Source organism: Procambarus clarkii, chromosome 6, assembly GCF_040958095.1.
Source record: "Procambarus clarkii isolate CNS0578487 chromosome 6, FALCON_Pclarkii_2.0, whole genome shotgun sequence".
NCBI lineage: Eukaryota > Metazoa > Arthropoda > Malacostraca > Decapoda > Cambaridae > Procambarus > Procambarus clarkii.
In genome coordinates, this window is record NC_091155.1 from 28,776,843 (window position 1) to 28,792,882 (window position 16,040).

A 16,040-nucleotide genomic window follows, 5' to 3' on the forward strand; every position below is an offset into this window, starting at 1 on the left:
TGGGTTGAGATCGGAGATGGCGAACTTCAGGTATTCTGCCAGAAGGTAGAAAAAAAGTCCAAAGTCTAACGGGTGGGTTCTCTGGCGTCTGCTTAGCACGGTGAAGTCGTCAACTCTGCCAGGGGCGCGCGCCCCGGGGTTGGCTCAGCCAATCACCACCGAGTATAACCTGGAGGAGGGAAATGCTCCCGCCGGCGGCCGATTTAAATGTGGTTTCCTACCCCGTCCCCCACGCACACAATTGAAAAAATATATCAGTAACTGGGAATCCACCTTGCAAGTTGAACTGTTGGTTATCCTGGTAGCACTCGACATTATTGAAAGCACTATAGTAGACAGGAAATAGAAACCTCTCGTAAGTAGAGGGATTAAGACAGCCTCATTTACATGATGATTGTTATACTATCTCGTCCATTTGTATATTTCAAAGAGGTTATTAATTAATAAGGTGTTAGGTAACGAAGATGAATGGAACACGCAACAATGTATAATAATTGGAAAATTTCAGATTCAGAAAAGACCTGGATACATATTGGTTTGGGGAATAGGGTTGTTGACTTATAGAATAAATTACCGGAATTGCTTCAAGCGAAAGTTAGACTTATTAATGAATAAGTTAAGTTTGACACAAAAAGGAGCTGTCTATAGTTATCTGTATTCTTAGTTTAAATATAATGTGGCATTCGAGGAAAAATGGATATGAAATCAACTTGTTGAGATTACAATTTTTATTACACGTCCATTATTGGCTACACTTATATTCATGTAATCCAAATTTTCAACAGGTTTTACATTGAAAATATTACCTGACTAAACAAACAGCTGGCAGTGATGACCGAGTGCAAAAATATCATACATAACGGCTGTGGTGGAGATCACGCCAGCCTACACCTCTACCACACACAATATTATAATCAGCTCAGCAAGTAAAAATATTGACAACCCGTTGCCCTGGGAAATCAGAAGCTATCGCGTTATAACTGACCAACACTGGGCTCAGTTAATGACTAATATATATATTAGAGCTATAGTTTCAAATGCAGTAAATGTCATGAGATCAAATATATATCACAATCTTTGTGTTTTCCTATTCATTTTAACACGTCTAGTAAACAATACCAGGACTGGGATGACATACAGTAGTTTTGGACATGCTGGAATGGTTTATTGTGTGCTAGGCTGTCCCAGCTGAGGTTGTCTGATTTATTTGTGCCTTTGTCAGTCTGATGCCATTTACTATATTATTTTTATATATCTTTTAAGTAAACGGCTACTGAGGTAGACGTATACAAACTAGACAGGTTTTCTTCGCTATATACCATTTTTTTCTGTGCTCATGCACTCTATTAGGATAAGTTAGATTTAGTTAGGATAGCTTTTGTTTAGTAGAGTGCGGCCGGCTGACTCACTATCGCCATTTCTCTCTCCTTAACAACGCTAAACGATATGTTATGTATTTCATTTCTGTTTGCATTGTTCATTATCATTAACAATTTCATTGATGTTATTACTCTTTTTTCCTGTTAAGTTAATGTTACTAGAGCGGCCAATGAATGATGGAAATCACGCTCCCACACGGCCTAACCAAGAAACTCGACCATCATTCATTACTATCCTTCCTAGACTTGTGCGGTATATACTAGGAGTTCCAAGCAGGTGGATTATCAAGTGATCTCATGCAAAGCTAAGCATGATCAGTGGCAGTGACGCTGCCAGTATAACTACAGTATAGCTTCAGTAGCCTATGTTCTGCGCTATATAATTATTATTATTATTTATAACTGGTCACTTCACCGTGCCGAAATGGTCCTGTAAAAGCAAAAACACATGGTTAAAATTAAGTGAAATTCTATAACCAATAGAAAATCGGTTTGTGACTTCCCAAGGCATTGCAACTTCTTGGACCATATGTGACGTGGGTGGGGTTAGTAGCCATTGCCGTGTCAGGAGGGGGAGAGTAGCAGGTGTTCTTGTACTTGAGTTTGTGGTGGTCAATATTTGACACTTGAAGCTTGTAAGGTGGAACAGCAGTACCGGGCAGTGCCCAAAGTATTACATTTAGACATAAATTACTTTTCAGGGCATTTTCAAAGTCCCTATTGCGTTATTGATTTTTCCGACGAGGATAATGTGGTACGCATATTAAGTCATGTACATAAGGCTTATGTGACAAAAATCCTGTATTTAAATATTTGTCATCACGGTAAAATACTTATTGAAAAAAAATAGTGATTGCTTTGACTAATATTGTTCATGATCTGAGACATATACACTTACAATTGGTAAAAGAAAATTAGATACTAGGACTTTATTAGCCTTACAAATCTAGGTCGCTCGAACACTTAATTTAATAACACAGTTTCAAAACTACAGTACAATTACAGAATGTAATATCCACACGCACACACAAGCTTAATGGCTGATAGAGAACAGAAATAATTCTTTCTTTTTCAGTTTTGAAGCTAGGAGTTCATGAAGGCAATGTGCGACAAAATGTACACGGCGCACTCAATATTATGTAACGATGTGGGATTTTGAATTAACTTAGCTCTATACTGTATTGCAAAATACTGTTTAATTTATACGAATGTGACAGTGTAACGGGAGTGGGGGTGGGGAGTTAAGTACTATGAAATACAGCATATCCATGCACTAAACTAATGCTTATGAAAATCTTTGAAAAATGACATATAGGCACCTTGTAATGGCAAATGTTGTTTGAAATCCCACAGAGCTACTAGCAGGAGAAGGGCACACTCACCATACCGCGTGAGCTTTTAAACACACTCATGATGCAGACCTGAGCCATCAGTCTAGTCTAGTCACTGGTTTACACGTGCAACAACGGTCAGTCACAAGTTTACACATATGCAACACATCACCTGCGTTCACATGTGTAGCTGTCTCTCCAGGAGACTAATCAGTGAGGCTTCGCTCACTGCCTAAGCATCTCGCCCACCAGCCTAGTCCAGCTGCACAACGCCTCACAATATATTTGGGAACTGTGACACGCCCTTCATACATAGCTAAACATAACACATAGTGTGATTTTGTACCCGTTACACCCTGATATGATAATAAAAATATAATAATATTAATCTTGATAGATGTTTTTTGTTAATTTAAAATTCAAGACGCTTTAATCAAACATATATATATTAATGTAATCCAAATTGTATCGATATTTAGAACGAAGGTAATTGACCAAATAACACTACAAACGTATTTTGAAAGAACATAATTTGTTATGAATAGTTCTAATATTTCTTGTTATAATCTAAAATCGAGGGAAAATTTAAAAATAACAATCATCCACTGCCTTACGGCTCATTATGGGAATTTTTCTAGCCAAACAGATAATTTTCACTAATATATTATTAATTGCTTATGGAAAATATTTTTCTTACAATGCTGATAAATTGACCAAGAAACCTAGTTTAATGCATTATAATTTGCTGAATTTATTGTTTTAAATATATACATAAAGTACAAGAACCGATTAATGTGGCGTCCACACTACACAGAACACGAGCCAGAACACACACTGGTCACACTAATATATAGAGTTCACAAACCAGTGTGTTTTCTTGTGTTTTAAGACGGTGTTGGAAAAAATATAAATGAAACGTTGTTCTTAGAGGAGAAAAACAGTGGCTGGTGTTGCATTACAGGTATAAGGAAGATCCTGTCCATTTGCAGGTTAGAATTCCCTAAGCATTTAAGTGTACGCTTAAGAAACCTGTTCATCTTTCTTCGATCATGACGACTTAGTCTGTATAATTAAACAATTTACGACCTTCGAAAGGCAGCGAGGATTCTTGAAGCAAGGTTATTATTGTTAAGGTTAATATCGTTAAACCGCTTTGATTAAGGAAAGATGTTGAGGCTTCGTAAGTGGAAACGAAAAATGTTTGGTGAATCCTGGCCCTTCCAGAACTTCCGACCCAAGATATTTTAGCAGCCCATGTTGTAATGCTTTTGATAGAAGTTGTGATACATTTTTTAATGGCTCTTGTCGTAGGTGTTCTTATTCTTGTAGCCAGCCACGTAGCCAGAAGTGTCTGGGGTGTCTTTGCGGCCAGATATCCCCTTCCCTCGCCCGGCTGAGTCGAAGCGCAGTTTGTGAGAGCCAGTGAACTTCTTGGTGTCTGTGAGGCGGTCCACGGCACTGCTCTTCACTACATTCTGGTTTAAGAAAAATCACCGTCATTACCATTTTTATAATTTACATACGTCAAACATAATAATATTAAATTATATGGAACATTTACTGAGCACGAGAAATAAATTAGTGAAACACTGAGGCCACACAGACTCGGTCTTCGGTGAACCACTAGACACACTGAAGATTAATACCCCTAATGGATTCTTCATAAACGACACCAACTTCCACTCACGTCTCGGGTGTCACCCGTACTCGTCTGGACTCTGAAATGCTGCCTTGACTACTTCAGAGTTCTTCATGCTCTATTTCTCCAGAGTGCTATTTCATGCACTCCGCTTCAAGATTTCTGGAATTCTACATTCATCAAGAATTAAGGAATGACTATCTAAATATTCTACATAGACAAAAGTGACCTCCCCGGAACACTAACAGCTAAAATTGCTGCAGCAAACCAGTTGCAAAAAAAACTCGTCCGATAACACATAAAAGTCTTCGACATAATGATGATAAGAGAAAACATGTGGAGTAACGTGTACATGACCCAAGGCAACACGAGTATTGAGCAGGATACTTCAGCCTCCCATGAGTGTTGGACAACTTTCACAAGGCCTTGGGGTGCTGTGGAAGACATCGTTTAAAACTATCGAAAAAGTAACCTTCGTGTTATTGTACGCAGTGTACACATATAAAAGGTAACTGAAGAATCGAAAATAAAGGCAAGAGAACATAGGGAATGAGGAAAGGACATTAGCCCACAGAAATGAGATTGCACAAAAATAAGATGGTACTGTACTTGGAGGCGTGTGCCCAGCCACTTGTGTTCGTTGGTACAGCAATAGCCTCGCTTTTTTGCAGGGTCGGGGTTTGTTCTCCGATTGTCTAAGTGGTTGAGCACCGTTCCTTGAGTGCGTCCTCATATCTCGGCTCCTTGTCCTCTTATCCCTTTTGAGTACTATGTAGTCATGCTAGGTGGGTAGGGGTGTACCCGACTCTGGCCTGGATCTCCCTTCCCCCTTCCTCACCTTCTCCCTCTCTCATGTCTCTTTCCATATCCTCTTTACAACTTTATCTCCTCTCACCTCTAATTCCCAGTCTCCCACCCTCTCCATCTGGCCCCCCCCCCACCCCCGCCATCTTTCGGGGGGGGGGGGGATGGAGAAATCTCATTCCCCTCCAACTTTTCTCTGGCTGGCAATGATAAATTCGTCGTGGGGGTCAGATAGTTGAAACCCTGGCATGATGTTCCCTCTTGTGACGACCCCTGACCAGCCAATGTCCGTCCCATTTGCCAAACGATTCTTCTTGCAAAGTTTGGTGAGACTAGCCCCAAGTATCTGATTTCCAACACTGGACAAAGAGACATTCTCTCTTCTTAATATAGAATTGCAGTTATGTAGGGGAATAACTGATGTTATGCTTGATCTGTGTCAACGATATAATGTTTGGAATAGTTGCATGTCAAAGTTTGCAGATATCGAAAGATTAAACAGAATAGACTCAAAGGAAGACTAAAATATTCACAAGACAGGTTAAAGTGTTGGAGTGAGAAGCAGCAACATAAGTTTAATAAAAGTAAGAGTAAGATAAAAAAGATTGGCTCCAGAGGAGACATGATTGATGTATGTGGAAACACTAATCGAGCTGGATCTTTAAATATTACATAAGGGGCAGGAAATGTACGATAAAGAGGAGACATGATCGCGACATTGTAGACAAGGGGAAACACATACAACAGATGTAGAACGAGAGGTCAACGATGAACGATTAGAAATACACATGACTCAACGAAATGGAAAGAAATATTACATTAGCCTAAGAGAAGTGAATACATGAAATTATTTAGTTACGGAGGTAATCGAGGCTAATACTATGCATAGATATAAATGTAGACCTGATAACAATCTAGTGGGTCAAGCGCCAGAGATGACCCACAGCTGAAAATTCAAGGCTCAAACGCTGACGTACGATCCTGTAGACATAATTAGTGAGAAATATTAGTCGAAAACACACACACACACACACACACACACACACACACACACACACACACACAAATAAAAAATAAATAAAAAATTAGTTGATTGACCGTTGAGAGGCAGGACCAAAGAGCCAGAGCTCAACACCCGCAAGCACACACACACACATATGCTGGGGGCCTCGCGGCTAAGTGGACAGCGCTCTGAGATCGCGTAGTTCTAAGGGGCCGGGTTCGATTTCCGGCCGAGGCAGAAACAAATGGGCAGAGTTTCTTTCACCCCTATGCTCCTGTTCACCTAGCAGTAAATAGGTACCTGGGAGTTAGACAACTGCTACGGGGTGCTTCCTGGGGATGTGAGTGCGCGCATGCGTGAGTGCGTGTTTTAAAGAGAAATATATTTGGTAGACATAATAGAGGAAAATTAGATTGGGTCCAAGGGAGGAGAAGAGGGGAGGTCCCCTCCTTTGGACCCAAGGGATTGAGTCCAGAACTAAAAATTGGGTCCAAGAACTAACAGCTCGATTCTGCAGACACAAACAGTAAATACAAATAGTAAATACACACATGTACCTAAATGGTAAACACACACACACACACACACACACACACACACACACACACACACACACACACACACACACACACACACACACACACACACACACACACACATGTGGGGCCTCGTAGCCTGGTGGATAGCGCGCAGGACTCGTAATTCTGTGGCGCGGGTTCGATTCCCGCACGAGGCAGAAACAAATGGGCAAAGTTTCTTTCACCCTAAGTGCCCCTGTTACCTAGCAGTAAATAGGTACCTGGGAGTTAGTCAGCTGTCACGGGCTGCTTCCTGGGGTGTGTGTGTGTGTGTGGTGTGGAGAAAAAAAAAAAAAAAAAAAAAGTAGTTAGTAAACAGTTGATTGACAGTTGAGAGGCGGGCCGAAAGAGCAAAGCTCAACCCCCGCAAAAACACAACTAGTAAACACACACACACACACACACACACACACACACACACACACACACACACACACACACACACACACACACACACACACACACACACACACACACACACACGTACCGTAGTGCCTGATGTTCCAGGCGCTCCACACTCCTTCAACTTTGTTTTAATATCCTTTCCCTCCAATTTCTTGGACTTAGCAATCTCGTCCAAGTACTTCTCAAAGTCTGCGAAGGAAATCTTCTTTGTCCTGAGAAAGAGATTATACATATTAAAATATTTAATGAAGATAAGAAACAGTTCATAAAACAACGTGTTATGCAGCGATCTGTAGAACTGAGGCAATGTTTGATTTACTCGCCAAAATTTCAGCAAACAGAATATAAGTACCCGAGAGCTGTATATAACATGGTGTAAGTTATTACTTTCATATCACATCATAGGGCTACTGATTATTTATATTACAATGTCAACTAAGATCAGTAATATATAATCCTATGAATACATCATCCTGTTGTTTAAAATTATTACATTAATATATCAGTCGCAAATATTTTGGAAATCTGTGTTAGAATTCCCGAACGATGAAGCCTGACAAAACTGTAAATTGCTTAGCCAAATGATTTTAATTGGGGCTCAATTCCAGAGCCAATTTATATACCTCTGTAGCCTCTCCCATTACCACCCACGGGATAGGCTACATAATAAATGATCAAAACTAAAAAATAAATAAGAAAACTTTTGTAGGCTTACTTGAACCTGTTGAATGTGATGGCTGTGTCGGTGGTGGTGATGGTCTTGCCGTCGATGACCTTGGCTTGCTTGAACCACTTGTCCGCCTGCGACAGTGTGATCATCTTCCCATCACTCTTCGTGTCCCCGAACTTGCTGAAGTTCCTAAACTGCTCCCGTAGAGTGAGGGCCTTGGGCGTACCTGTGAGATATGCTCGTTATTCCACTTGTGAGGCATGTGAGGGCAGGATAGGAGCTGGGATATGAGGGCAGGATAGGATCTGGGATATGAGGGCAGGATATGAGCTGGGATAACAAGGACGGGGGTGAGGGAATGGTACTCAAACATAAGAGGCAGCTCCCCTACTCACCAAAACTATAGGTGGTGGATGTATCACCTAGACTAATTGAATGGTTATCCTGCTGACCCAGTAACCATGTGTAATAGATTTAAGTACTGCGGGAATTATTAACTATCCAAATCAATCTGATAGAATTATACAGTAATTTAGCGGCTGTTGTTAATTTGGCTGGAAGAACTATACATCTTGGTGACTTGTGAGAGTGCTGGGATCAGTTTATTCAATGATTCAATGGTTTCCTTCACGTTTTGGAACTAAGAGGGAGAATTAGTCATTTCCTCTCATGTCTTCTTCCATACACCATCGTATCATGACTCCTGTTGCCATATATCTATATATATATAATATATATATATATATATATATATATATATATATATATATATATATATATATATATATATATATATATAATATATATATATATATATATATATATATATATATATATATATATATATATAATATATATATATATATATATATAATATATATATATATATATATATATATATATATATATATATATATATATATATATATATATATATATATAAACATCCCCATTAACAGAGAGTACAACAAGTTGCAAATTCATATTCTGTGATAATGAAACACTTGTTTACTGAGAATTATACTACTGTATATGTAATGTAGTACTGCCTTGTAAAAGTTATGCATATATGATTTATATTGTATTTTATTAAATAAATAAAAACAATAGCCAGGGATTTGAGCCTAAGACAACTTAGGCTACATCCATCAAACTAAATAGACAATAGCATTTAACAACACGGCCAAGGAGTATTGAGTCACTTCCTCATCCGCCTTTACCTCAGCCTGTGGCTATGAGTCACTTACTCATGCGCCTTTACCTCAGCCTGTGGCTATGAGTCACTTACTCATGCGCCTTTACCTCAGTCTGTGGTTATGAGTCACTTACTCATCCGCCTTTACCTCAGCCTGTGGCTATGAGTCACTTACTCATGCGCCTTTACCTCAGCCTGTGGCTATGAGTCACTTACTCATGCGCCTTTACCTCAGTCTGTGGTTATGAGTCACTTACTCATCCGCCTTTACCTCAGCCTGTGGCTATGAGTCACTTACTCATGCGCCTTTACCTCAGTCTGTGGTTATGAGTCACTTACTCATCCGCCTTTACCTCAGCCTGTGGCTATGAGTCACTTACTCATGCGCCTTTACCTCAGTCTGTGGTTATGAGTCACTTACTCATCCGCCTTTACCTCAGCCTGTGGCTATGAGTCACTCATCTGCCTTTACCTCAGCCTGTGGCTATGAGTCACTTACTCATCCGCCTTTACCTCAGCCTGTGGCTATGAGTCACTTCCTCATCCGCCTTTACCCCAGCCTGTGGCTATGAGTCACTTACTCATCCGCCTTTACCTCAGCCTGTGGCTATGAGTCACTTCCTCATCCGCCTTTACCTCAGCCTGTGGCTATGAGTCACTTACTCATCCGCCTTTACCCCAGCCTGTGGCTATGAGTCACTCATCCGCCTTTACCTCAGCCTGTGGCTATGAGTCACTTACTCATCCACCTTCACTGCCCTCAAGACACCCCAGCAGGACGTACCGGGCGTCTCCTCTCCGTTCTCCTGGGCTTTGGGCTCGGGAGTACTTGTGCCTGTCGAGGCTCTGCTGTTTTCTTCTCTTTCCTTCTTCTCTTCAGTTTCCTCGCTCTCCTTTCTCTCCTTCACTTCCTCTTTCACCTCCTTCTGGGCCTCCTGGTCAGACATCTGCGGAGATAAAATGTCGATATAGAGAAGCAATATATGAATGGAAAACTTGCAGGACCGAAGCGACATTCAACAGACAAAGCATTATCGATAATTAGCATTCTACCACACTATGTTCATTATATTACTGATTATCTATATTTTTAATACGGAATTTCAATACGGAAAAGCTCTTTGTTAAAACAAAAATGTATGTTCACTATATTTTGCTACCGTTCTGTTTACGAAATGGAGGTACTTGAAAACTCCGACCACAAGCGCCCAACGACCCCAAGGCCCTCAAGTCTCACACGGCGCTTAATACTTACACGTCTCGCTTAACGTCTCACACTTATACAATAATTCGATCACCTCGGACCTCAGGAGATTATTATATACGAAAAGTTGAGCGCTACGGACCGCAATATTCTTGTACGTTGCAGTGCGGCGGGTCAGAGTGGCGCGGAGTTGCGGAAGGTCGATGTTCCTGCAGACTTCAGGCGGGAAGATTGGCGGATTCCAGGGAGGCTGGAGGTATTTGTTCCCCTGCTGGCCGCTGCCACGCTTTCACAATTATGTATTTATCCTCTAAAGTGTGAATATTTATATATGTATATATATATGTATAAATATGTTGTTGGTCTATATATTATTTATGGATTTATCTAATAATATAGAACGGCTAAAACGTAAGGTTCATCTTTAGCAAAGATCAATTTCGGTGTGAAATGAGAAGATGTGGCAGGAGCCAGCGTGATGGAGATGACTCAGGGTGAGTCAGGCGAGGGTGGCAGCCAGTGCTGTGACTCAAGGCTCTCCAGCTTCATCACCAGCTTACTCATGCCCTTACATCTTACCATCCCCCTTTCACTCAGAATATGATTATTAGTTTCAAATTTGAGGTTTGCAATATTTATATAGGTTTATCTAGAAAAACAGTATACTAATATACAACAGAAATGGAGGCAGTTGTTGTATTTGAAATAGCAGTAGTAACAGCAGCAGCAGATGTGCTACAATAGGAGCAGGAACAGCAGCAGCAGAAGTGCTACAATAGCAGCAGGAACAGTAACAGCAGCAGCAGCAACAACAGTAGTACTAGCAACAGCAGGAACAACAGAAACAGCAGCAGCTTCTGTAGTAGAGATGGTGAAAGCAGCAAGAGAGGTCCTATTAATAGTGAACAAAACAATAAACTGGATTTTTTCCATTCACCTTATATACGCAAAGCTGCTAGAATCAAGTTTTGGATATTTAAGTTAGGCTAAGTTTAAGTTAGGCTAGGCTCGGGATACGTTTAGGTCAATAGAGATGAGATCCTCGGGATAATGAGGGACGGAGAGGGGCGTGCCCTCCAGGAGTCTATGGAGTGAGGGATACACCCAGCTAATGCCAGAAAGCTTTCCATCATAAAATACGAATATATCCAAGCAGATAAGGCTGATGGATTCCTGTTTCCAACGAGCAGCGAAAGGATTGGACTGATTATTATTATTATTAATATGTGAATTGAGTGTGTCCTTCTACTTGATCTCTCAGTGGCTAAGCGAATGCATGGGTCAAGTGCAGGTGTGGGATAATATGAATAACTCTACGGTGCTGCACTGCCACATTAATATATAACTATGGCACTATACTACCACCCCACCACTGTCACCAACACCCCACCACTGTCACCTCCACCACCACAACCACCACCACCATTTCGAGTGCTTCAATTAACACCAACGGCAGCTGTGTCACCCCAATTCCCCACCACCATTGTGTAGGGGTGATGAAGGTAGTGGCGAGGGTTTCAGTGATCGTTGAGTGATGTAAGAAGGTGAAAGAGACGCTAACATCGGGGAGGTGAGGAGAGATACTCTTGCCAGGAACAAGGAGTAAAGGTGACGGGTGAAAGTACACCCTTAGTCGAGTGGCTGTAGAGGTTCATGATATACAACGACACCAACATCTTCCTCTCTGCAGGACTACTGGACGACACCAACATCTACGTCTCTGCAGGACTACTGGACGACACCAACATCTACGTCTCTGCAGGACTACTGGACGACACCAACATCTACGTCTCTGCAGGACTACTGGACGACGCCAGTCATTAGTGAAATGGAAGTTTACTCGAGGCGAAGATGCAGGCGTCCCACATTCAAATCAACACTTCATTATGATGAGATTAGTTTAGTTACATTAAACAACTTATCATACAGAGTGCGAGCAATATTGGTTCACAAAGGACCACTTATTGGTGGTCGATAGTAATTATTAATATTAATTATATCACTGCAGTGTGGTCAATATTCCTGTTACAGGTGCTACTGGTTACAGCGACACACTCGCTTAAGTGTGTTGGACTCGTTTAACAGGACTGGCTTAACAGGACTCGCTTAATTAAGGACTTGTTAACTTACAGCGGGATGATGTACTGCGGTACATCAGGACCGAAGTACTGATGTACTTCTTCCCAGCTAGTTTGGCTGGGCTTAAGGTCTTAAGGAAGTTGACACAATACATATCACGGATTTAAAGGAAACTTTTTGTTCAATTTTGTTAAACAATTGTACAGTATTACTGACAATTACCTGCCCCGGCAAGACATTTACAGCTTACAGTTATCCATTGACTAGATAAAACATATTTGGTATCGTGAAGCAAAATTGAAAAAGAAAACAATTATGTGTAATATTAAAACCAATCTTACCAGTTGTTTTACTGAGTAGCATCAAAAGTATTTGTTTGTATCAAGATTGCATTGCCCTTCGATCAATCTAAATGTATATCTTAATGTCTAATCTGGTATCTCTCCTTGCAAGACGGAATTAATTTAGCTGTGGTCAACGGGTCTCAGGTGAAGACTACAAGCCACAGAGGTGCGGCTTGAACCAATAAAACGAAACCTGTATATTAGGTCCGTGACCAGTCATCAATACAAGTTACAACACACACATTCTGCACATTTAGTTTTGTTTTTAATATATCCATAATATTCTCTCTCTCTCTCTCTCTCTCTCCTCTCTCTCTCTCTCTCTCTCTCTCTCTCTCTCTCTCTCTCTCTCTCTCTCTCTCTCTCTCTCTCTCTCTCTCTCTCTCTCCGTTTCTTTCCCCTAATCCAGATAATAATCAAGTCATCATCTCATCATCTAGCAAAAAATAGCCTCGCTGAGCAAATAAAGCGATTCCAAAAATTCTCTGTTGTAAATTTCCAAAGGTTAGACACCTCGTGTCGCCCACACAAAGGTCAAGGAGAGGAACCAGATGCCACGGGGGCCCTTCTTGTTGTGACCCAGTGTCCTTGTTGTGACACAGTGTCCTTGTTGTGACCCAGTGTTCTTGTTGTGGCCCAGTGTCCTTGTTGTGACAGTGTCCTTGTTGTGGCCCAGTGTCCTTGTTGTGACCCAGTGTCCTTGTTGTGACCCAGTGTCCTTGTTGTGACCCAGTGTCCTTGTTGTGACCCAGTGTCCTTGTTGTGACACAGTGTCCTTGTTGTGACCCAGTGTTCTTGTTGTGGCCCAGTGTCCTTGTTGTGACAGTGTCCTTGTTGTGGCCCAGTGTCCTTGTTGTGACACAGTGTCCTTGTTGTGACCCAGTGTTCTTGTTGTGGCCCAGGGTCCTTGTTGTGACAGTGTCCTTGTTGTGGCCCAGTGTCCTTGTTGTGGCCCAGTGTCCTTGTTGTGACCCAGTGTCCTTGTTGTGACCCAGTGTCCTTGTTGTGACCCAGTGTCCTTGTTGTGACCCAGTGTCCTTGTTGTGACCCAGTGTCCTTGTTGTGGCCCAGGGTCCTTGTTGTGACAGTGTCCTTGTTGTGGCCCAGTGTCCTTGTTGTGACCCAGTGTCCTTGTTGTGACCCAGTGTCCTTGTTGTGACCCAGTGTCCTTGTTGTGACCCAGTGTCCTTGTTGTGATCCAGTGTTCTTGTTGTGGCCCAGTGTTCTTGTTGTGGCCCAGTGTCCTTGTTGTGACCCAGTGTCCTTGTTGTGACCCAGTGTCCTTGTTGTGACCCAGTGTTCTTGTTGTGGCCCAGTGTCCTTGTTGTGATCCAGTGTCCTTGTTGTGGCCCAGTGTCCTTGTTGTGGCCCAGTGTCCTTGTTGTGACCCAGTGTCCTTGTTGTGACCCAGTGTCCTTGTTGTGACCCAGTGTCCTTGTTGTGACCCAGTGTCATTGTTGTGGCCCAGTGTCCTTGTTGTGACCCAGTGTCCTTGTTGTGACCCAGTGTCCTTGTTGTGACCCAGTGTCCTTGTTGTGACCCAGTGTCCTTGTTGTGACACAGTGTCCTTGTTGTGATCCAGTGCCCTTGTTGTGACCCAGTGCCCTTGTTGTGACCCAGTGTCCTTGTTGTGACCCAGTGTCCTTGTTGTGACCCGGTGTCCTTGTTGTGACACAGTGTCCTTGTTGTGATCCAGTGCCCTTGTTGTGACCCAGTGCCCTTGTTGTGACCCAGTGTCCTTGTTGTGACCCAGTGTCCTTGTTGTGACCCAGTGTCCTTGTTGTGACCCAGTGTCCTTGTTGTGATCAAGGGTACTACTGTTGTTTCATTAACCACCACCACCCGTTACTACTGGTGTTACATTAACCACCACCGCCCGTTACTACTGGCGTTATATTAACCACCACCGCCCGTTACTACTGTTGTTACATTAACCACCGCCACCCGTTACTACTGGCGTTACATTAACCACCACCGCCCGTTACTACTGGCGTTACATTAACCACCACCACCCGTTACTACTGTTGTTACATTAACCACCGCCACCCGTTACTACTGTTGTTACATTAACCACCACCGCCCGTTACTACTGGCGTTACATTTACCACCACCACCCGTTACTACTGTTGTTACATTAACCATCACCGCCCGTTACTACTGTTGTTACATTAACCACCACCGCCCGTTACTACTGTTGTTACATTAACCACCACCACCCGTTACTACTGTTGTTACATTAACCACCACCACCCGTTACTACTGTTGTTACATTAACCACCACCACCCGTTACTACTGTTGTTACATTAACCACCACCGCCCGTTACTACTGGCGTTACATTAACCATCACCGCCCGTTACAACTGGCGTTACATTAACCATCACGGCTCACTAGCAAGTCGTCACGTAACAAATAACTCCTTGGTCGTAATTATGCTCTTTAGAGGTTAATTGGCTGAGGGAGAGCCAAGAATAGTGCAGACGGAGCGTTGTGAGGGGAGAATATGAGGAGGAGGAAGCAGGAATATAGTGAATGAAGGGTGAATGAAGGAAGGAATGATGGATGAAGGCAGTAACATGGTGCTTGCCAGTCAAATGAGACCATCATTTGACCATCAAATGAGATGGTCAAATGAGACCATCCCACAGTCTGGACCATCCTGTCCAGACTGTAGACAGACTAAAATGTATTAAAAATATGTTATTACGAAGGATTAAAAAATATAAGGGAATGCAGAAAGTATTTCACACTTGACGCCATGAAAATCGCTTTGGGGGTCTCTGTTAATACAAATATTTCTTAAAGCATTTATTTTAGGCTTGTCGGGATCGGCTTATGTCCTTCCCGTACCCCAGGCCATTCCTCCTGCAAAGTTTGATGAAGCTAGCCCTAAACATCTGGCCATTATCCTTGAACAAATAATTAAACATATATATATATGCCACCAGGGACTTGATGAAATTATTAACAGGGACTTGATGAAATTAACGTCTAAATGACCCCTCACTTGCTCTAGTGCTCTTGGGAGGTGGTGATCTTTGGTGTATTTAAATACTCCGAAATTACCATCTCTTTTAAGGGTCTGAGCGGGTGGTGGAGCGGGTTAAGGCGTACCTGTTATGCCAGTTGCTGGAAGGCTTCTGTGCTGGCTAGGGTTCGAGTCTCCTGGTGGGAAAGTGTTCTAAAGTTGTATATATATATATATATATATATATATATATATATATATATATATATATATATATATATATATATATATATGTATATATATATGTATATATATATATATATGTGTGTGTGTGCATATATAATATATATATATATTACAGGGGCCGGTGGCTGAACGGACAGCACGCTGGACGCGTGATCCTGTGGTCCCGGGTTCGATTCCGGGCGCCGGCGAGAAACAA

The 16,040-nt window shown here is 42.0% G+C and overlaps 1 protein-coding gene across 1 annotated transcript in view; it reads right to left on the reverse strand.

Annotated features, from left to right (window-relative positions):
• Window positions 1–710: 710 nt before the first annotated feature.
• The window catches only part of LOC123750303 (tubulin polymerization-promoting protein ringmaker), a 25,386-nt gene continuing 10,056 nt past the window's right edge, over window positions 711–16,040 (reverse strand). The window contains exons 3-6 of the mRNA XM_069307643.1: window positions 9,789–9,951; window positions 7,855–8,035; window positions 7,222–7,351; window positions 711–4,185 (exon numbers count right to left, since the gene is read on the reverse strand). Coding sequence (XP_069163744.1) covers window positions 4,003–4,185; window positions 7,222–7,351; window positions 7,855–8,035; window positions 9,789–9,951 — 657 coding nt within the window. The 3' untranslated portion in view covers window positions 711–4,002. The remainder of the gene's footprint in view (window positions 4,186–7,221; window positions 7,352–7,854; window positions 8,036–9,788; window positions 9,952–16,040) is intronic.